The sequence below is a fragment of the Prorops nasuta genome, unplaced genomic scaffold, assembly GCF_024137725.1.
Source record: "Prorops nasuta isolate Cenicafe-Biocafe unplaced genomic scaffold, Cenicafe_Pnas_1.2 PNAS00003, whole genome shotgun sequence".
NCBI lineage: Eukaryota > Metazoa > Arthropoda > Insecta > Hymenoptera > Bethylidae > Prorops > Prorops nasuta.
Window position 1 is genome coordinate 10,945,363 of NW_027116800.1, and position 23,459 is coordinate 10,968,821.

Here is a 23,459-nt window from a genome sequence, read left to right on the forward strand (position 1 = left end):
CGAGGGGATTGTGCAGAGTGGAAAGAATCGATACTGTTGGTGGAGATACGCCCCTTATACCTATACTATATATCCCTCACCTTTTCTATCTCTCTTCTCTCACCCGGCAGCTTCCTGTTTCCTACGATGTTTTCATCGACTCTACAATTTTTAAACCAACCTACGTCTTTCGACATTCTAATAAGCTTACCGAAATACATCTACGGTATGATGGATGAAGAGCTGGGAGCATAAAACTCTGCTACAGCTAGAAGAAGAAGGGAAGAGAATTAGAAATAAAATGAACAAAGTGAGATTAGGCTATTGCAAGAGAGCGAAGAAAGGATTGAAATATCAGAAAGTTTAATCGTTAGCGAAGAAAGCAGCGGAAGCAAGGAAAATAAGAGGAAGATGCTAGGAAAGGTGAGAGTAGGAGGCAAATAAGGGAGCGATGAGGAAACTGTGAGATTTCCGATAAAGCTTCCAGCTCTATTAGTGCGGATACACACCGTGCTGCGCAATCGGGGTATGACGATTCTCCTCTCCCGGTGACGATCAATAAACATTTCTTTTAATCCGAAAAGCTTTTTCAGACCGAGCTGAAACATCCTGTAGCAGTGCGGACCAGAATGCAGAGAAAAAGAGTGGGGAGGATTGAACGTGGTGAATGGTGGGGGAGGGGAGGGGGCGAAAGATCGTCGTCTCGGTGGGGCTAAGCGAGTCGGCGGAGGAAGGGAGCTGTAACCGGTGTGAGTGAGTGAGAGGGATAGAGAGGGGGGAGGGAAAAGAGGAGATGATTGCGGAGTGTCTGGATAGTCGGGAGGTTACCAGTCGAGGGTCGAAAGGACCAATGAGAGGGTAAGGATGGGTGGTAGGGGTTGAATAGGCGGTACCGGAGAACGGGAGTTACAGGTCGTGAGAGACAGATGTCGAAGTAGCGTAGCTTCCTCGACGCACCAGCCGTGGTACCAGCGGAGGGGCGTCCTTGCCAAGGTCTACGCCCCGTAACGCCCTTCTCACCGGCCCTCCCGCCGCTTCCTCGCCGCAGACGCTTCGTGGCAACCAACTGGACAACCGCGTCGCGCGGCCTCCACACACTCCGGCTACAGCTCCGTCAAATCCCGCGTTCACCAGCCCAAGGCGTCCCACGCGTTTCTCACTCGCCAGTATCTCGACGCGCGAATTATTTCGCGATCAGTTTTTCTCCCGATCTCTTCCACTCTTCGTCGTCTTTCTCTCTCTCTTTCTCTCTATATCTATCTCTTTCTCTGTCAACGCGAATTTTCACGAAAACACGAAAAGGGGGAAAATACTTAATCGCGAAAGAAAAATTGACAACGAGACATCAGACCGAGTGCTCCGAATTTCTTCGAATGGAGTGAGTGACGCTCGAGGATACTTTCGACAGTGATACGACCATGTCGATCGTCGAGGACTTGTGATCCATTTTTATGGTGTTAAGAGCCACGAGCATCTGGACCAGCGGATCGACAACAGTGCTCCCTTGTCCTGATATAGTGTGTCCTTGGACGATTCTCATACGAAAGGTCAAGCCTCGACTATGAGAACTTCCGGTGATATGGTATCGAAGCTTCCCGTCGGCCGCAATTCGTCACGTGGTAATAAATAGAGACTATAGATATAGTTCCCTGGAAATTATATACTGGAGCATTGAGAGGATTGACCAAAGAGCGAGGCAGAAGCTTACAACTGGAGGCTGAATTCAGAATGGGTCCATTTTGGAGAACCTGAGATCGAAGGTACAGCGTGGAAAGAACTGACAGTTTGTTCTTGGCACTCTCCAGGGTATACCTGGAGAGGACAATGCCATAAAATAATGTCACTGGTTGTAAAGTAGCGATCAATTCGGTACCGAGGACATTGGAAAGAGCGAAAGGACCGCGCGAAAGGGAAACTTGAAGATGAAAACTCGATTGAGCTGGACTTAGAGGAGAGTCGAAAAGTCGATGAGGTCTGTTAGAGTTTAGAGTGTAATTAAAAGGCAAAAGAAGAAGTGGAGAGATGTCGATTTCGTCAGCAGAGTCGTCGTCGGGTATGGAGTCGACGAGGCAGACGAGTAGTCAGGCGAACTGCCGGACGGAGCAGGAGGCGGAGGATTCGGAAAGGCGGGAGCAGTTGCTGGGATCGAGTTGCAACAACGCCGAAAGTGACTGCGAGAGCGATACCAGCGAGGTGTTGAGCGTTGGTAGCGAGCCGACGCCCAGCAGCGTCGCTGAGATTCGCGTCTGCGGAGACTCGGTGAGGTACGAGCAGGAGTCGGCCAACAGCCGGAGCGATTTCCGGGACGAGGAGAACACGAGAACGTCAGCCACGCCGTCCCCGTTGAGCACGACCAGCTGCAACGAGTCTTACTACCGGCGAACCCCGGGAAGTCACGCCCCGGCCTCGAGTCCACCGACCTACAGTCAACCTCCGTCGTCACCGACTGCGTCCTCGGTGAGGTCGCCGGCATCTTCCTCCGCGACGGCCTCGTCTCCCGGAAGAGCGGACATCGGACAAGACGCGATAGTCCCCAGGTACCAACCGAGTCATCCGCACCCTTTGTCCCGGTACCCCAGCAGGGAACCGGAAATGCCCGACTATCCGCCGAGGATTCCCCACGGGCTTGCCCACGAGATCGTGTACCCGAGCGTGGAGAGGTTGCACAGGACACCGATCAGCGTTCCTCTGGTCACCAGACTGTCCCTCTCGCCACCCTCGGCGATGACGGTAACCGGACTCCAAGCAACCACACCGATCCTCCACCCGGCAGCCTGTCGGGACCCGCGAGAGACCACGCTGATGCCCCATCCGACCCATCTGCATCCAGCCAGCCACGTGCAGCAGCACCTGCAACACGCGTCGCAGGTGCAGCACGTCGCGGCCAACGCGGTTCATCAGCACAGGTTGTCCGTGGGCAAGATCCTCCAGCGGGATCCCGTCAGTCCATCCTCGCCCGGGATCAGGGAAGATTCCAGGACCAGCGCGAATGGGATCCAAAACGTCACCAACAACGGGAACCATCGCGAGAACAACCACCATCACCACCACCATAACAACAACAACAATCTGCAGCATCAGGCTAGTCTGAAATTCAGCATAGACAACATCCTGAAGGCTGACTTTGGCAGACGAATCACGGATCCCATATCGTTGAAGAAGTCCAGGCCTAAAAAGGTGGTACCCTCGAGGCCTATAGACCTCACGAAGGAATTCCTCGAGTCCTCGTCGGAGAGTTCGGAAAGGAGTGGTTCGGAGACCGCAACGACCAACGCGTCACCCACCAGCGTTCTCGGTGGGAACTCAACGTCCAACGCTTCAGGACCACCCGGGGCAGAACCGGGAAAGCAGATGCTCTGGCCAGCCTGGGTCTACTGCACCAGATACTCCGATAGGCCCTCTTCCGGTGAGTCTCATCCAGCAGCTCTCCGACTTTATAATAGCTTTTGCCCGTCGCCCTGTCCGTCGGCTCTCGTTAAAAGCCAGCGAATATGACTCGACGCGAATATCAATTAACTCTGGAGGGCGATGCTGCTGCTGCTGCTGCCGTTGCCGTTGCCGTTGCTCAAGCTCATGCTCATGCTGATGCTAATGTTCGTGTTGCCGGTTTGCGTTTGCTTGCGCCTCCTGGCCGCGCGACAACGGAAAACCCGTAATTACAGCACTCGTGCATCGCCCCTGAGCTTGATGGATAGTAGAAAAGGTTTCCAGTCATATTCCTGATATACGCTCATTGCGAGGAAACAATTGTTTGCCGCACGGAGAAATGCTTACTCTCTGCGTCGTAAATCAAGCCTAATATACAACCGACTGCTTGTGCGAGCAACGATTTATGCACTTTTTTATGCGCAATTTTAGCCAGCAAAATGGCAATTCGCGCACGCACCGGTCTCTTATCAGAGCGATCGATGCAAAAGATTATTATTGGGACCTATCTGCCTGGTGTGGCAGAGGCTCCGCGTTAACCGGATTGTACAGCTCGATTGTACCATGTAGATATAGACAAAGAATCATCGTCCTATATACTATATACGTATACTGGATGGACGGTTCGTTCGGTTAGAGAGAAGACTGCGAGACAATATGAGACAAAATCATACGTTGGGATGCAATAATGACTATAATCGTGGCAGATGGGCGTGTGCCAAGTTCATCGATACGATTTTCCAAGATTGTTTTTGCACTCTCCGGCAAGGTAGCAATTTCCACAGGAACTACGTAAATAGTCTGGACGATCAATTAGGTCTCATTCATCGTGCTATTATGCACTGTTCTTCGCAGTGCGTAACACGATTCGCATTATTCAAAAGTGTCGCTCGAGCCTCGCGTTGCTCGCAGATTGGCCGAGATCGCATGACAATATCGTGTGTGTACCTTGGCAACAGCAATTTTCAATATATTCAGCAAACCTCCACTTTTCCAATAGCCATGATCCACAATGCTGTACTCCCAGAAATCAAGCATCATTATAGACTCCAAAGAATTATTATTGTCCATGCGGCTCAATTCTCTCGGAGAACGTAATTATTTCGGAATTGCTTCTCGATCGTTTCATTCATAGCACACAGCATTCAACTGATTTTTTTTCTCCAAATTATACATGAAATCTCCTTGAACTCGTATATATATTCCCACAGAAAGATGGAACGAAAAAATTCTAAAATCAACGCGATATATATATATTCGTTTACAGAATATATAGCGTATCTTACACGAAAGCTATATACCTATATGTGTAGTATAGCAAGATTCATTATCGCTTCGCCATCGGTGAAGGAAACAAGCGAGCCAAGCGCGGCGGAGCTACGATCGGCAAACGGTTATTGGTAATTAGTTACCGCGTTGTTTGCGCAGTATTAGCCGTTTTTTCTTCGAGTCGTGCTTGAAATTGACACAGTGGGTTGGTACAAAGGGATATATACTAAACTCTCTACAGCGATAGTGCGCCTGTACAATGCACATATATATGTATGCTATAGATATATAATAGGTGCGCAAGAGTGCCAAGAGAGTTAGCGAAAGAGGATAAAGGAAAAGGGGCGCTGTCCAGGATCGTTATTAGTCGTTGCTCGCCAACGCAAGATCGGTACGGCTTATTGCATAATTAAAGGAAAGATCGTGGTCGATCGTCACGATAAAAAGCCACGTTACAGTGATAAATCAAGCCTAACGAAACGTTTGGCACGAAATAAAGAGACATTAATTTGTGGACCAGATTTCCGTGGCTGTCCTTTTCCACGGTTCGACTATATCGCGTTTACCGTTTCTCTCTTTCTCTCTATCTATCTTTCGGTTTCTGCCTCACGATCGATGCAATACGGAGCCAGACACACACCTTGTACTACACTCTAACCTAGTATATTCTATATGCAACGAGCACGTTTTATAGGGAAAAATGCGAGGACCTATACTCCATACTGGGAGGTCTCCGGGGATCCATCGATCTTATTAAGGTTAAATCGAACCTGTGTGCCACCGCCCCCCCCCCCCCCTCCTCCTCCTAACCCTCCTCAGCCCTTTCCCTCCCTCATCCATATCCCACACCTAGCGAATAGATAAGAAAGAAATTTCAAATCGGGACTAAGCACGCTCTCCGACCATATATATATATATTTAATTGTGTATATGGTTGAAATCCTATAAACTCATTCGCCTCTAAATATATATGAATTGCGAACGTTGAAACAATTTTATCTGGTGGCTCCGCTATTTCCAAGATTTACCGCGGATATTTTCACGAATATACACGAGAATATACACGCAACTTACAAACTGCCCCGTCATGTCCCTGCGATTTATCGGCTCTGCACGGACCGCTGCAGGCTCTCTATTTAGCTTTCAAATTTCTTAATATGAGAAATTGAAATAATTAATTAACTGGACATGCGCCTCCGCTTTTATTATTCCTTTGCTAGAATTCAATTTACGCGTAGGTTAATTACATCTCGATATAACGACACATTTCAATGTAATGAACGTTATGTATAGTGTCGGCTCGATCGACTAGTTCTCGTTTTTAGATTTAATGAAGAAAAATTGGGTACACACGCGCGCTGCAGCTGTGCGAGAACGAGGCAGACTCGGCAGAGGAGCAAAACTGCCAACACACCGACACCGACGTCGGACGCTCGTTCACGGCGACGATCGAGCCAGGGCGCGCGCACACGTTGAACCGCGAACACACACAGACAAGCATGGAAAGAGTAACGCTCTTGTGCCCACTTAAAAACTTAATTCGCACGGCACGCGAGAGTTTCGCATCGTAAAAACTGCTTTGCATATTCAACGCGCTATAACTATCGGAATACAAAATAATTAAGCGTCGATTGAACGGCGTGCTACGAGATTGAACGATAACTCAGTAGCGCTGTCAATCGGATTACGAGCTTAGAATATTCAGCGATCGTCCGGTGAAAATCATAATCGTCTATATATATATATATATAACAGCAGCCAGCGGTACGAATGTTTCTTAGCCGGAGGAGATTTCCAAAGCTTTTATCGTTAGCTGGCAAAGCTAGCACAGCTTTTCCGTGGCGGCTGTGCGGCTGTGGCTGCAGCCATGTGACACGAGAGAATTAATCAGCGTCAGGTAAATTCTCCTCGGTCGTTCTAGCTCCTTCGCGTGGCACAATCGCAATGACTCGGTGCTCCCCCCTCTCTCTCTCTCTCTCTCTAGTCGTGATACACGGCCGGCCCTTTCACCAATTTATACAAGATTTCAGATTTTTCCCATATTGGTAGCGCCGTTTCCGGCCGAGTGCGTCTCAACGTCCGTCACTCGCTTTGGCTCATTAGCGAATTCGTTGTGCTCTCTCCACCGTTCGTTTGCTGCTTATTATTGCTCTACCTTCCACTGCGAATCGTCCAAAGCGATTACTCGCTCCTTTCGTTATACCAATTTTCCCGAAGAAAACTCGCTGCTTCGTCGGACATCCGAACTCGTCGACCGGCTAATAAGACACGCGCTAACGTGTTTATCACGTAGACAGAAAACCAGTCGAGGAATTTTTCTCTCCAACGTGCACCTCGAACATCCAGCCCACATTTTTCACCGTCATATTTTTCAAACCTGACTATACAGGCTTGATCTATTAATTATAATAGCATTTGATAATAATGAGATTTTATCAATGAAACGAAACCTCGTCGTTTTTGTTTTTCGGTGTATTAGTGTAAACGATATATCAAAGTCGCGTGAAACTTATGGTCACAAAACAATTCGTAATACGGCTATGAGTCAAGCGTTGGGAACGTTGAGAACATTTTCGACCAACAAATAGGGTCATCTGCGGTTCCATTTTCCTAAGTTCTACACGTGGTTACTTTAAAATACCTTATACACTGTAGTTTTGTCTTTAAACGACCTATTTTTCTTAGTACGATCATTTATTTGTACATCTCAATACGGAACATTGTATTATCTATTCATTTGTATGTGTTTTGTTGTTAACTCTAGGCTCTAGCGTTCAGCCATCATTCTTTGATAGCACACGATGTTCAAAGGACGTCCTCGGCATGTCCATTGGACGTGGGGAAATCCTGCGAGCGTTCTAAGAATTTCTTGGGAATATTTTTGCTATTGGAGTAAATTTTTGATTATGTTTCGCAGTTCTTACAAATTTTTAAAAACGCCGCAATTTTGAATCCGAAATCTGTCTAAAAACGAGGAAGGTATGATTACTATCTATGCTTTAAAACATTTCCTCACGGTTTCTATTCTACCTTTCATTATTTAAAAATAATTACTTTCAAGAAGTACACAATTAAATAGACAAATAAGGAAAAGTACATTCTCTTATCGACGATTAAGCTTTCGTACTGCAGGATAAATGATATAAGAAATTAGCTAGGTGAACGTGGGTGGTGCATGAAAATTTCGTGCGATTTAATGGGAGGCCATTACAAAGTCGTTATGTGTTCCAAGACGACGCTTCCTTTTTTTCACTGGTCTCCTTGGTGATGAAAGCGACGCGATTTGTACGCTATAAACACGTAGCAGAATCGAGCGATCGTTTCGATGCTAGAAGGAGAGATAACGTAGCCACGTTCTTTTTACAGTAGCTTCCGTGCTTGTAAAAAGACTGCGATTCGTCTTTTGGGCAACGCTCGTTATACAGAAGAGGCTTCCGATGACTTATAAGCGAGAGAATAAAAAGCGCACGAATTTAATTGACAAGGGCGAGCCACTTTGCGCAGTAAAATGCCTTATGGTTTCAGCCTCCCGAACGGCAGCCCTAGCACGACTTTTCAAATAACAATTAACCACACGAATAAAGTTTTTATTCCTTCGAATAAAACGTCCTCTCTAACCTGTCCACTGACCAACATTCTCCCAGCTTGGACGCTATAAATTCAGAGAAAAAAAGGGCTGTAAAGCCGGCACGCTGAGAAATTTATCGCTTATATTTAGCAATTTTGAGGTTATTATTAAATTTCGGCGGTGGTTAAATGATGTTATATAGAATGTGGGGCGTCTAAAAGTGGAGGAATAAGGGGGAGTGTTAATGCGAGAAATGTTGCATGAAAATAGGCCTGTGCGGCCATAGGAGAGATTGCTATACAGCGTCTCCATGCAAGAAAAGCTTGTGTGGCTGCGCATCGTTTTCCGGTAAATGCATGTAGTGTAGGTGTCTTTTGGAACGAGGAGAACTGCTGGTAGGATCGTGGGTGGGCCGGCTCACGTCGGATTGCCCGGGCAGCCCACGAGGGGACACGTGCTACCGTTGAAAGATTCGCTAAATTATTAGCGAGCTCAGGAAAGCCGTGTTTTAGCATCCTGTCTTTCGCCGCTCTCCCTGATGTGTTCATCCAAACCTACGCTTCTTCGCCGAGATTTCTTCGCAATTTTCCACCCCGACGAACCCTCTCTCCCATTCAACCAAATCTTTATTCCTTCTTATTGATTTTTGCCTCCTCTCTCGCTTATCCCATTCAATTATATATAACTATTAGCTACTACTTTAAACAACCGTCGCCTGCGAAACGGGGGAAAACAATATTTTGTTCCTCGTGAGATCGTGAATCATCCCTCGTGCTACGTTCATAATTATAAACTAGTGTTTTTTTTCTCGTTTTGTAAAGAATAAAATTTCTGGAGAAGATCAGCTTTTTCCTCTCTTTTCAATTTTATAAAAACCTGTCCCCACGAACTTCCAATGAATTTCTGCTCTGGTCTTTCACTTCTTTAACCACGCTCACAATGACTCTATTTACAATTTATTATTTCTACGGCACCCTCCTTTACTCTAAGTTATATACTATATTTTTTACACGTCAACAATTATACATTTCCACATTAAGGAAAATCGTACAGTGAATTTGTTGTTTTCGGTAAAAGGACAGCGTACGTGTATCGCGAGGATTTTTGATGCGAGAGGGACTGCGCGTGGAAATGAAAGGGAAGGATTGGTTGAGATAAAAAATTGGTGATCTTCGAGGATCCCGCGAGCGATCGTTAGCCGGTAGTCAGGTGGAAACACTCGTTGGCCGAGTATCACGCAACGAGCTACGTAAGAAGACAAGATGGGCCCACCCGCACTACCAAACCCGAAAAACCGGCCGATGTTCCTTCCGTACGACTATAATTTATCCTGAAATGACTGACTGCTCGTTTAACGAGCCCAAGACGAGGAGGAATCGTGTACGATCGCTCGCGCGCCTATTCGTGCAAATTCAAGCCCGAAGGATTATCGAGTTCCGCTGCGCAAAAAGAGTCGAACCGATCGACGTTAAATCAGGCGAACGTGCTGAATTCCCCGAAGATAGCCGAGCCCGTATCGCTAATTACTTTATCAAACTGCGAAGCAGCTTTTAATTCCCAGAGCTGCGCAGCGCGCCGGTGGCGTGTACGTACTCACGCATCGACACGCAGCCATGTTTCAATTACGCTTTTCCTACCGGGCATTGAGATATTAAATGAAATCCATAAATTCATAGACGTGTCTCGATTAATCACAGCTATGCAGGCCCCGTGGAAGTTAATTACGCCTTGTACAGTCAACGCACTATACCTATATATATATATATATATATACATATATACTGTATATTAGCGCGAGCAGCTATATCTTATCCGAATGATCAACGCAGTGCATTGGAAAATTGTGAAATCGCCACTTTTAACATCAGTTGGTCACGATCAGCCGGAATATTATATCGATATTATCGAATATTATAATTTGCCAGGTTCTCAGTTTTTATTCCGCAGAAGATAGGAAAGCTGGTTTTCGAGAGGGGGATGGAGCCAGGATTATAGGTAGGAAATATTAATTATTAATTCGTCCCTATTACCGTGAGAATAACAACTTCAGCCGTGGACTAATAACTACCATGGGCCCCGACAAACCCCCACACGCTCGAGCTGGTAAGCTTTAACGGATATTTGACGAGTTCATTAATAACCCATGCTGGGTAGATTGGTAGGTAGATGAGCAACAGCTCTTTTGGTATTCGCGCTCTTAATTGATTCCCTTACGTAATTGCCAGCTCCACTTCTCCCATTGCCATTTTTTCTCTCTTCGATCTCGTTGCTTCCGCGCGATCAATCAGCTGCAAACACATTCGCCAGACTCGAGAACACTCGGTGGACCCTCCGGATCAACTAGATGATACACATACCTATACTGTACAGTATATATAACAGCTGAGTGTGAACGAGGGAAACTATATGGCATATATTGGTACAAGACCCCTCCTGTTTTCCATGGATGATTCGCGAAATTCGATCGACACCGTGAAATCCGACATCGTCGAAGGGTTGCTTTAATGAAACCCCGTGTCTCATTCGCAACGCGTACCCCGTTGACCCAAACTATAATACGTAAAATTCATTAACCCGTGTAAACTCGATGATAGCCTGGCAAGAATATACAACCTCTGGAAGATATAAACATCGTTTAATGTTCAACTTATTGCAGCGTAATTGCAACTATTTATTTAATAATCGTGGTTAAATAATTGAGGAGTTAACGCGAGGAATAATGATAGTTGTTAAAGCAAATGGTCATTGTACGAGCTGTTTATATTGTTGTTGATGGGTTGTAAGCGATGGAAAAAGGATATTTAAAGAGCTTATCAGTTGGCAAATTAAAGGTGTAGGGAAATAAAGGGGTGGAAGAGGTAGGGGAGAGTAAAGGTGAGAGACACATAGATTGAGGAGAGCAGAGAGATTAGTAAATCCACATTATTAGCTTTAATGAGCCGAGACGCCGACCGCCTCTTGCCTTAGGCAATCCTGGCAAGGTGTGTGGCGAAAGTCAGCTGCAGGGTGGCCTGCTCGGACTCTGAATACGTCCTGAATACTATTAATCGATTGGCGACGCACGCTCGATATTTCCTGCAGGACCTCCATCGATCCTCTCCTATATACCAAATCGACAAACCTTCCTTAATTTCCCTTCACAATTGACATACAAGCAGCGTACCGCTCTCGGCATATCGCTCTCTCTCTCTCTCTCTCTCTCTCTCTCTCACTACAAACAAACGAATATATAAAAATATTGGCAATGCCCATGCAGTTAAAAAAAGATTTCACACCGTTCTCGAAGCCTTTCGCAGAATCGTTCTGCAATGATTGAAGAGAATTAGCCGTTGAGCGATTTGATACGGACGATATGGTTTGCGCCGCGCTTGAAAGGGTAGCGAGTCAAATGAAGAAAACTGGACTGGTATAATGAAAGGTACCATACCATACACCATGATTACGCTCTCGAGTTTCACGGTCAAGCTCCTCATTGCTCACTGTGCGGCTATACGTGTGATTGCTGGAAGACTAATTGGAAAGACAACGTATTACTTAGCTTCCGTTGAATGATCAGAATCCCAAGAGTCCGCGCTGCGCAATGTCGTGAAACTTATAAGACTCGTAATTATAGGCTCTTTCGAGAAGACGTGAAACGAAAGGGGCAAAAAAAGCAACAAAGGCTTTACATTTTTCGGATGAGCGATCCGAGCTTGGTATTCGTTGTAACTTAATTTGCCTGGATTTTTTGTTTTCACTTTTCGAGGAGAAACCAGAGAAGGAAGAAAGAATGGAAAGGTAAAATAAAACACGAGGAAAGCAAAAGGGTTGGTAAGCTATGATTATGTTCTTGACTTTCGCGGTCAAGCTCCTTCGTCCACACTTCTTCAGCTCCTTTTATCGTATTCCCCCGCGCCCGTTACCGCGCCGCGCCGCGCCGCGCTTCGCCTCGCTATTTATAGAATCTTATTACTTTATCGCAGCTCGGTTTCGACGCCAATGCATTCCGTCTATTCGCCACAGTCTGCCACGCGGTCGTAACAGCTTTTCTACCATTATCCTATATACACGGCAGTGAATCGTAAATATCCCCCACCCCTCAAAATTGACACGCCGCCGCCTGGAAGTTTCGAGAAGCCTCGCGCGGTATAATATTTTCTCAAACGGCAAGATTATTCTATAAACGCGCGCGATTAAGAAACGTGCGTGGAATTGAATAAACCCTACACTATAGCCGGCCAATTATCGTATAATCAGCAGAATATAAAGACGAGTATCCAGTAATTTCCGTTGATCAAGATCCAAGAAGACTTTGTTTCTGTGGATCGCTGTAGAGATCGCGAGTACAGGGGAGTAGGTGGGAAATTATAATCCGGAGGCTAGAGAAGAGACACGGAGAGAGAGAGGGGGGGGGGGGGGGGGGGGAAGGGAAATAAGGGCGAATTTAACATGGGTGAAACGTTGGAGGAGTTGTAGACGGTTTCCTTTTGTGGTAGCGCGAGATGGCTTCCTCTCATTCGGCAGAGCGAGAAATGAAAGTTTGGGACTGGCTGGGATGACTCGGTTTTGACGGGACAATGCAAAGTCATTCGCGTTACAGAGAATTAGCAGGGACCGGTGACAGGTGAGGCATGGAGTAACGCCCCTTCGATGTACTCGCGAGTCAGCTCGAATTTTTCTCCTTCCATCTCGCCTTCCTATCGGTCGATCGCACCACTCTTTATCGACCAGAAACATCCATCCGTTTCTACGATTCATCCGGAGACAGAACTTCCACCAATGTTATACTATATATATGTATATATAAACTATGTAGTATAGCAGCAGCGTTGCGCGATTCGCGATATCGACTCGGACTATCTGCGAACATGTACCACGTTTAATAAAACTATGCATGTAACGTACACACGCGATGAACGGAAAACCGACAGGTCGCTTCAGGTCGATCGTTCTTCTTTCCTATACGATCGCTATATACCTATGAATTGATAGTGCATATATATATAGATCAATGAAAAGATACCACTCTGCACAACTTTGATCCCTAAATATATAGCATTGTGCGCGCGGTTTCTCTCTAAATGCCAACGAGAGGCCCATCTCTCCATTATCAATTATGATTAAATAAAGATATTTAGAGTTTCGAGGAATTTCGTGTTCTTCTCCGAAGGCTTATTGTGCTCCTCCGCGGTGAATCCAAGGAATATAAGCGGATGGGATAAATTATTGAATGGTAAGTCAGGCTTATCGTACACTGTTGGGTATAGTCAATAAAACTAAACGGTGCTGCAATTACATTTTATTACCGGAGTATTGTGGATGGAGGATGCTTTAATGGGTTGAAGAGGATAAAAAATGCAGCGAGGAAAAAACGGCGTGATTTGTGAAGAGGCTCGTGCCAGGTTCGAGGAAGCTTCGAATGACAAAGGGCACTTTACGTCCCACTCGGAGGTAACGAGTCCTTTTCAGCTGACTCTTCGTGATCTTCTTCGCGGTCTGACCCGGCTTCCTCTAACGACCGACTACGAAGACATCGTGCTCGATAATGGCTACCTGAGGCCTCGACCTTATGTATTTTATATAACCTCTTACCCCGACCAGCTACCCGACAAGACACACGCCTTGTCAAACCAGAACTTTTCTTCCTTCCCACTTCCTTCTTTCCTTCCTTTCTACGCTCGACAAACCACCGTAAACATACCAATACGTATGCAGAGCAATACTTGGACTGATTCTTGCTTCCTCGTAATTTCTCCTTGAGAACGAAAATTCACGTATTTCGCAAAACACCGATCTACCTGCGCTAGCGTGCCACCCTGCTATTTCGTAAACCTGCACGGTTTCATTCATTAGCTTGGAACTTGTCGTGACTTTGTTCGTTCTCTTATATAGAAACTGACTCGATAATTACATGAATTATTATTTATTAGGAAATTATTGGGGAAAATAAGGCAAATAAAGATGTAGGGAGGTAAGATAAGGGGGGAGGGGGGATGGACGTAGTTGGTTGAATTGTTGGTTAATTGCGTAGATCCCAAGTGAAGATTGGCGAGAGAGAGAGAGAGAGAGAGAGAGAGTAAAGCTGTGCAGGAGTACCTGCACTTGTTCTGAAGTGGTTTGCATCGGTCGGGACTGATAGAGCGATTTCATCCGAGACTCCTTTCAAGTATAGGCTGTCGGTCGACTTAACCGAATGAAAGCAGTCCATGCCTGACAGTGCAAACAGACCCACAATTTTCTCAATGACCCTGGTACTTAAGCAAAGTAACCGCTGGCAGTAAAGGACTGCGAGCTAGCGATTAGGATGCTATCATCCCCGGGGGTGTACTTCGCAGTTGCAACCTCTTGAGGTAGTCGACGAGACGGGGAAGTACGAGAGTTCAAGGACCTCCCTCCTACGGAGGTAAACATCGATGAAAGTATAATCGATGTGAAACGCTATCACGCCCCCCCCCTCCCCTACCTCCTACACTTTCTCTCTCACATATATCGAACCAAATTGCAAAAACCTTCTACAAATCAATTCCATATCTTACCACGAGATTAGCATCGGCTTAAAAATCCAACGATCTTCCAATTTTTCCTGAAATTTATTACTGACCGAATACGCAATCCAGTATTATTATACAACCAGTAAATCAGCATTATTGATACTGATCGAACGTATAATTAATAGCTCGCGTATTACGTCAGTGCCGGTGAGATTCGCGAGGAGATTAAATTTATTTGCCGCAAATGAACGAGACGAGTGCCGTCAGACCAACTTTCCAGTCTCTGTAATGAATTATGACACCAGAATTTATTCGATTGACAACGTAGGTGTTAATCATCGATTAAACCACGAAGTAAAAAAGATTGGAGATTTCAGTGAATTTATGTTTATTTCATTCAGGCTGATATCGAGTTTTGATCGAGAGGACCAGTATTCATTTATTTCGATCGATCAGTCGATTCAACGATATATCGCCACAAAAAGCGTGTACAATTCTGTTATAGATCCTTGCGGAAGGAATTCTCACGCGCGATCTATATACAAATTATATATATGAATCGATATTATGGAATTTTCCATCTAAGCCCTCCTTTTCATAAGACTCTTATACACAGACACACCTGTCTAGTCACATGGACACACCTATTTTCATATTGACGCGCGTATAATTTAAGAAAGCGTTATTTACCTCCTTTACACGTTCTTAGCTTATCTTCGTATCGATAATAAATCTTTTATACCGATATCGGTACTGTAAATTGGAATTCAACCTTAGCACCTTCGATTGTTTCTTGATTTATGCCATCGCTAATGTATTGCCCGGATTATTCAATTACTAATCTTCTTATGCTAATAATGTAACTTATGAGAGTCTTAGCCTGAAATGAAAAAAGTTTTCAAGTTAATTTCTGGTGATGGTGCATGGGTAGTCGTGAAAAGTTCAGCTCCCTCGGGCTCTTTCTCTCTCTCTCTCTCTCTCTCTCTCCCTCCCTCTCCCTCTTTCCCTCGTATTCCGCGGAACGATACGCACGATATATGACTTACTGACACTGAAGAGTCGTAATGCCAAAAGGCTGCTTGGACTTGTTTCGCATTAAGAGTTCCCGGAAGGCTTACATTAGAGTACCCAGCCAGGGAATTTAGTCTTTAAATTGCAACACGTTATGTTTGCACTCGTCATTGCTAATTCCCCGCACGATCACCGCAGTAGTACATTTCTCACTGGTTTCTCTGGCCGAGCAAAAGGAAGACGAGCAATATTGATTTGGAAATTTCCGAATATTAAAAAACCCAAACTCTCATTGAGCAGCTCATGAAAATTCTGGAAAAAATTTCACGCGAGATATTTGGAGGCCCGAAAGAATCTCTCCAGAATTCGAAGCGCGAGGCGCATGCAGGAACGAAAGTGACTAATGATTGAGGAAAACTCGTTAAAAGTCGAATGACCGCGAAGAAAGACGAAGGTACGGAGAAGAAGAGAGGAAAGGGTGGGTGAAAAGCTGACATTCCGCGAGATGTTTAAAGAGAGAGCGAGGGAGAGGTGTACGAAGCTGCCAAAAGACCGGCACAAGAGCTTAGAGTTCTCAGAGGAGTTAGTCCTCGTAAGCAGACCGGCCGGCCGGAATCCAACCAGCTAGATTGAGAGATATTCCGACGATCCACGCACAGCGGTAAACGTGTGTGCGTGTCTAGACTCACACTGACCACCGCAGTGTTCCGCACTCTCTCTCTTTAAAGATGAAGAGTGTCGCAAAATGTATTGGTGGCATTGGCAAGAGTGTGCGTGTTCTGCCGGAGATACACTAAGGTTGAAGCGAGCGAGCGCAGTGAACGGTGGCGACTGCGGGGATAACGGGTGGTGGAGGGGTAGCTCGAGAAGTTTTTCTGGTGGGGGCAGAACTCTGCGTGCGGTCCCTTCTTGGACGGACCACCCAAGTAGACTGGCTTACGCCGAGCGTGCACACGCGTGCACACTAGCCGGCACCTACACACACCTGTGCGCGATACCACGGTTCTCCTCCACCACGACTCTCTTTTACACGCACGCACACCCACACTCTCCAAACAGAGCACATAGCAAAACCACTGCCGATACGCGACTCGCTTCTTATGAATGAATCGCCGCGTGATCCCTTATCAATCTTACGCCCCCTCTTTATCTACACCCCCCCCCCCCTCACTCTTCTTAATTAAAAAGAATCCTTTTCCGATTCCACGGATGCAATGCTTCTTCCAGCTTCGCTTCTGACTAGCTTGCGTGTATATATGTGTATATATAGTACATACTACCACTCTCAACCGCAGCTAAGATTAATTAGACATCGCTCAGCTTTACGATACTCCAAAGTGTTCATCATCATTCATTCTCATCAAACTTGAATTTTACCCACGAAACGTTTTACTCCACCCCCCCCCCTTCCCCCCTCCCTCTACCCATGATTCGGGAAAAACGTGAGATTTATCAGCAGCCTGGAATGACGAAACTACTAGAAATAAATAAATCAAGAGTAATATAAGGAAGCGGATCGGTAAATCGGTGGTTGCATGGTATTTGCAAGTGAATCGACTTCACTGTTCGGGAGAGAACTTAACAGGTGTTGCGCGACTTAACACTCGCAGTCGTGCATGGCCTACCGGTAGTAACGCATGGATTTTACACAGTCGACCTTTGACCTTCTACGCCGGCGGTCGTTCCTACCTTCGTCCTTCGAGACAACTATTTCCAAAGTGCTTATGACACTCTTCTGGTATATTCGAGGCACGCGAGAGGTGCTTTGTCCCAGTGTAATAGCAGCTTCGATGATGGAGTCTAATAAACGAAACGTTTGATCGTTCGCTCCGTCAGCACTCGGAATATTAAGGGTAATACGTGTTACGGGCATTTTCAGCGATAAGGAGAATATCAGGAGAGCTGATAGCTGACACTCATTGGCATTGATATAGAAGTAAAAGAGCCATTGAATATAGTTATAAGGAAGGTTTGAATTTTTGGCTCGTTGAAAAACTTGGCGTTGATCGTGTCTTACAAGTTCATCGTCTTTTTCAATGGCGAACGTCGACCTGGCATACATTAATCACGATATTTAACATCGTCATTCCAGTGTCCGGGCCGCCTGGTTGGAATGTTATTTCCATACTCGCCACGTAGAATACTCGTGCTGCGAGCTATCCGAAAGAAGCCCCGCGATATAGCTATATAGCCCTCCGAAGAACTCTATTGGAGACTTTTATCGAAATACTCTCGACTATCCTGGACCTTTCTTCCCATATTAATCCCAATAACTGTCATGGGCATTGGTGCCATCAGAAGCAATGATGTTTCAATTCACGAAAAGTCAGCGCTTTTGGCGAACGACCTTCGAACCTTCAACAGCCAGCCATCGACTTTTTACTCGAATTATTTCATTAAGGCTGAATTATCACTCGACTCGTGCTCTCGTATAACTCTGTCACATTAATTGTACAGCATTGGACAGTTATTTATATTCTAGGAAACACGCGATATGCAAAGGATCCTAATAAAGAATAACCACTTTGCAATCTCTCGGTGACTGTCGCATTATCAAACTGATAACGACCAAGTAAATTACAGGCGTACTTGACGAAGCTCTTAGTCGAATAAAGGTCCCAGTGAAAAAATACCAATTTTCTCTTCGTGCCTACGATAGATTATTCCAACTAGCAATCACGAGTTTTTCGTGGGAAAGGTGAAAATCACAATAAGCGGCGAATCCGCACGATCGATTGATGCGTCAAATCCGTCGAGGCGAAATATTTTCCTCACGACATTTCATGCAAGGCAATCGAGCGGGTAAAATATAGAGGCGGAAGAAAAAGTTATTTGCAGAAAAGCTGGAAGACTATTTTAGAGCTTGGCATAATTACGATTAGCGCGATAATTGATACGGAAATAAATGACTTTTTATGCATGTACAGTATATATATATATATATGTATATATATGTTACTAAGAGTGTACTCGTGTGTGCGACACAAGCGTAGGTGAAAACTCGAGTTTACTGTTATGTTAACCAACGCGTGTATATACATATATACTGTATACGCTATAGCAGCAGTCAAGCTTGCGCTGGTCTGCCTACGTAAAGTGAGATAGGAGTGCGTTCAGCAGTCTCGCACCTATTACAAGTCTTATGGCTTCATTGCCGCTGGATTTCACGGCCACGGCTAATAAAGCTGGAATCGTGTTCGCGCTAAATCACATCAGCTTTGATAATAATGGCAACCGACGGGAAATTAAATCGTCTCGCACAATTAAAAAAAAAAGAAAAACCTGCCTACTGTTACGTATATGCATTATTTAGCGACTCGCGAGTTTAGCACTGATTCCGACATTGCAAATTTCATTTTTCCAGAGTATTAATGTTACACGGTCGGGAAATAACTACCACACAGGCAAAGGACGATTAAACAAGTCGCATAACTCACCGTTTCTTAATAATCTTATTATGCTTTGCTCGATCATTTTCTGGCAGATTGTGCCAGCTTAATGGGCCCATAACACGCGCTTCGATTCACTCCCCTCATTTTTTAATGTCGCCGGTCAAATCCCACGCAAACCCATACCTCCAGACCGCGTTTAATGAATATATTCGTTAACTGTGTAATCTGCCGCGCATTATTAAATAATTAAAGATTCGTCGCGAGAGACTCAATCGTGTGTCTTTTTTTTTTTTTTTTGACGATCGACTGGACCACACGGAGCGAAATTACTGGTAGGAATTGGCACAAATTACTGATAAATCTTGTTCTATAGATACTATTTATACCAAATGTATCGAGGGTGATATATACATAACTAAAGCCACGTATTTTCGAGGCCATGTTGAACCGAAAATTCTCATACAATTTTTAATGTTGTCAATATTTTTCAAAGCCATATAATATTATGTTTAAGTCGAAAGTCTACATATAAATTTTAATGCATTTTATTATATGTTAACAATATTAAACAGACTTATAACAACTCTAGATATACGATAATAACGTTTTCTCATATATAGCCAATATTCTTAATATTATTATTATTTATCAAGGTACAGAAGAATTTATGTATATACATTCGTGGTCTGAGTACTGTTATATAACTCGGGAAATATTAATAAAACTACAAAAATTGTACTAACCTAGAGCTTTCTTCTCGGCATAGGCTGAAAAAAATATGTGATTTCAATTACATGCAAGACCGCCGATAGACCCGATGTAAACCGCAGGTGTTTTCATGGGCATGTATGCGCTTGCAAATAATAAAGTGTTATCGAGAGAGGATAGCCTCGCAGCCACCTGGTGTTCGTGCGGTAGTACTTTCCTTTTAAGCGCAGATTGCAAAGGAAAGGGTCGCGTAGAGAGTTCATCGATGGACGCGCGTCACTCTGTACCTAATTATCGGCGCGACGAGCAAATTTGACTCACACTCTGCCACTTCAGCGAAGCTTCGAATCTTGATTTCTCTATCTCCAATTTTTACAAGACGACCGCGATGACCATCCTTCTGCAATTTAGCCCCTTCGACGTTCGATCGCGATTTATTTGACACTCGTGAAAGTCCGACCATAAATGTACGTTCCATTCTTTCAATTATACCCACCAAAAGTATTCTCATTCCAATATTTATATTTCGAAAGAGTCGTCAATACGAGAGCTGGAAATATTTACTATATATATATATAAAAAGGATTCTTCAAACTACCATCGATTGATATTGATGAAACACGAGAGGGATTCGGGCGAAAAATACAAGAAAATGATTAATTAATTAGAGATACGCTGGTTGGCCAATGGCTGACGGTGAGTAATCGTCGGTAAATCTTTTGGCCGAACTTCCGAAAAAGGGAAGGTCGAAGTAATCGTACGTTGCATGCATTAATACGCGTGTCGGTCGAGTTTCTTTGAATAAGCCACTCTATCCGTGGCGAGGAGATCTCGAGTCGGGATCTCCGCTCGGTCCAGGACTAACGAATTCCGCGTCCGGATTAATTATGTGAACTCGCCTCGGTCCCCAAAGACCGTATAGTGGTACGTATAGCGGTCCAAACGCGAGAGACAAGCGGAGCCGCGTGCTGGCGGAGTGTCCTCGGCGATAATGAGCCATTAAATAATTGTCGCCGCGCGGAACGCTTTTATTATCGGTGGCGGCACTCGATAAGCCAGCGACAAAGCTGCCGCGAATTCTCTCGGCGAACACTTCATTAGAAACTTTTGATTGGCCGCGCCACCGTAACAGCAATTAAAGCGAATCCTGATGCATGCACGGAGACCGAGAGCGTTCCGTGTCCTTGATGAGGATAGTCCCCCCCCCCCCCCCCACCCCCCTCCTGCTAGTCCTTAATTTTACCGGAGAGCTCGAGAATCACCGGTGAACCCGAGGAACACAACAAAAAGAACAATTTCCAACTTGCACTCCCGTATAAGCATTGTCCGAGAAAACTTGTACGTTGAAATGATTTGTAACGTAATAAGTCTTTACGCTGTACTATTATTATATGTATACGTACATATATATACATATATAGCTAAGCATCCCCGTTATTGGCTCGTTACGCGAGGTCGTTCAATTAGTTCTCGCAATATGAGGCCTCTATTAAAAGATAAACACGTGGACACACGGACGAGTCGTGGTGGTAGTGCTCGTGTATGCCTGAAATGCAATGCAATGCAATGCGATGCGATGCGATGCGATGCAATAATGGGGTGGGTAGAAGGAGCGGCGCGGTGCGGCGAGATTTCGCCGCGGTATCTGCAACGTCATCGGCTCATGGAATCAATTCAGCGCGTAAACCGTTAAGGAAAGGTCGTGAAAGAGAGAAGAGAGAAGCGAGCCGACCGTGCTGAAAGCCACTTTATAATTGACGACTCGTGTGTACCTTCGGCCTGTAATCACGAAAAAAATCCAATTGCCAAATCGACGAGGATCTCCACGAGAATTCCTTGCACCTGCGCGCGCGCTGTCACGTGGTAGCACCGTATCGATACCAAGGTGATTCTCACCTGTGGAACGGGCGACAGCTTTACCAATGAGAAATCCAGTATGAACCGTCGTTGTAAACTAAAATATCTTATCGCTCGGCTTGGAAGCCTCGCACAGTTCTCATGAAAAATGCAACTCCATATGTGCTCGCCTCGTTTTAGCTAACCCCGATAGAGTCGTATGTCCGATTTTAACATTTATACAGTACACACACACACACACACATATATATATATATATATACGTTGAATTTGAGATCGATTGCTTTTCTCTATATACTGTTACCGTTAACAAGGGAAACGAATTGAACAGTGAATTTTTCTAGTTTCAACGAGAAGGGCTAGATTCCGTTTTCAAGGAAGCAGAGAGATAGATTTGCATGCTTGTATAGCAACGTTGAGGATATAGTTGCTAGGGTCGTTTTGAAGGCTACGTCAGCTTTCAGGGAAGAAAGACGGGAGGTTGGAGGTCCGGCAATATCTTCACGATGCTTCTTGCCTTCGTCTTGCTTGAGTTCGTCGAGATTGATGCCAATCTTGGTGGAAGAAAGGCGGGGAAACAGTCGGGTTCCGCAAAACAACTACGGTGCGCTAGCTATATTATGTATACGTATGCGATAAAGCGAAAAGCCCACTTTGGCTAAAACTTCGCTCCCTGAGTCATCTCGTATACGAGTAACGTCAAAGATTCTCTGCAGCATTGATAAAATACTGCATTAGCCGAGTGGAGAAAGTCGTTAAAAGAAAGCACTGCGGCTACAGCGGTGCAGCATTAGCAGCGTCTCGAAGCCTCTTTCAAAGAATACTCGTAACTCATGGTATTTGCAGAAGGCATCCCCCCCCCTTCCTCTCCCGTATCTCTATTTAACAGCTAGCTAAGTTTGAAAAGACAGGGGCGACCTCATACAGCGATAAGAACGTGTATCTATATACCAAGTTCCACCCCACCTCCCTCGTACAGTGTCCAATGATTCGGCATGGAAATAACGTCGAGAAAAAAGAGACTGTCGCTCTGTCATTGGACGAGCTCGTTTTGAAAATCTCGCTCATCTCGCTGTCTCTCCTCCGATCATCCTGCGTTAATATCGCAAAATTAAAAGACCATAATTTATGGGCCGTTTGAGGACCTGGTGCTATCCCTTGAATTATGGCTCCCTTAACTAGACTTGAGTTACGACGGGGCACATCGGACCCGTCCTGTTTCCACTCCCCCCCCCCCCCTCCCGTGCTCTCTACTTCCTCTCACTTCCACCCCTTTGCCACCTTTTCATCCTCTCCGTCCTCCAACTTCATATGTTCAGACCCCGCTGTACATGCACCTTTCGTAACGCGAGCTTACGAACAAAATATTCTTCCTCGAGTATAAAACCCGTTCCCTGTAGTATATATATATACTTATGCGGACAAACGAAACGAAGCAAAGATATTCGCAATAGGATCAAGCAGATACAGCAGCACGTTGCGCGATGTCCTTGATTCTCGTTCGATAAGCGATGGACGACCTTGTCCAGTTGCGACTACTGTTCGGTCAAGCATAAATTCCATCTTGTTAGCTGAGCCATTCCCAAGGTCCGATGAGGGTGAGCACCTGTTTCAGGAAAAGGTCTAGCCCGTGTCCCCTGAAACAGGTAGCAATTGTCTCTAATTGTAAATGGTTCTCGATATTAACTGGATGCCGCGGTCATATTTCAACCGGTGGTTTGCCACGAATAAAAGAATTCGAGTTCCCCAATTGAATGTAAGGTGGAAGCAAATGCTCGT

At 45.2% G+C, this 23,459-nt stretch overlaps 1 protein-coding gene across 1 annotated transcript in view; it reads left to right on the forward strand.

Annotated features, from left to right (window-relative positions):
* Positions 1 to 1,036: 1,036 nt before the first annotated feature.
* The window catches only part of LOC136785132 (segmentation polarity homeobox protein engrailed-like), a 50,629-nt gene continuing 28,206 nt past the window's right edge, over positions 1,037 to 23,459 (forward strand). Inside the window, exons 1-2 of the mRNA XM_066746168.1 lie at positions 1,037 to 3,385; positions 20,569 to 20,574. Coding sequence (XP_066602265.1) covers positions 2,002 to 3,385; positions 20,569 to 20,574 — 1,390 coding nt within the window. The 5' untranslated portion in view covers positions 1,037 to 2,001. The remainder of the gene's footprint in view (positions 3,386 to 20,568; positions 20,575 to 23,459) is intronic.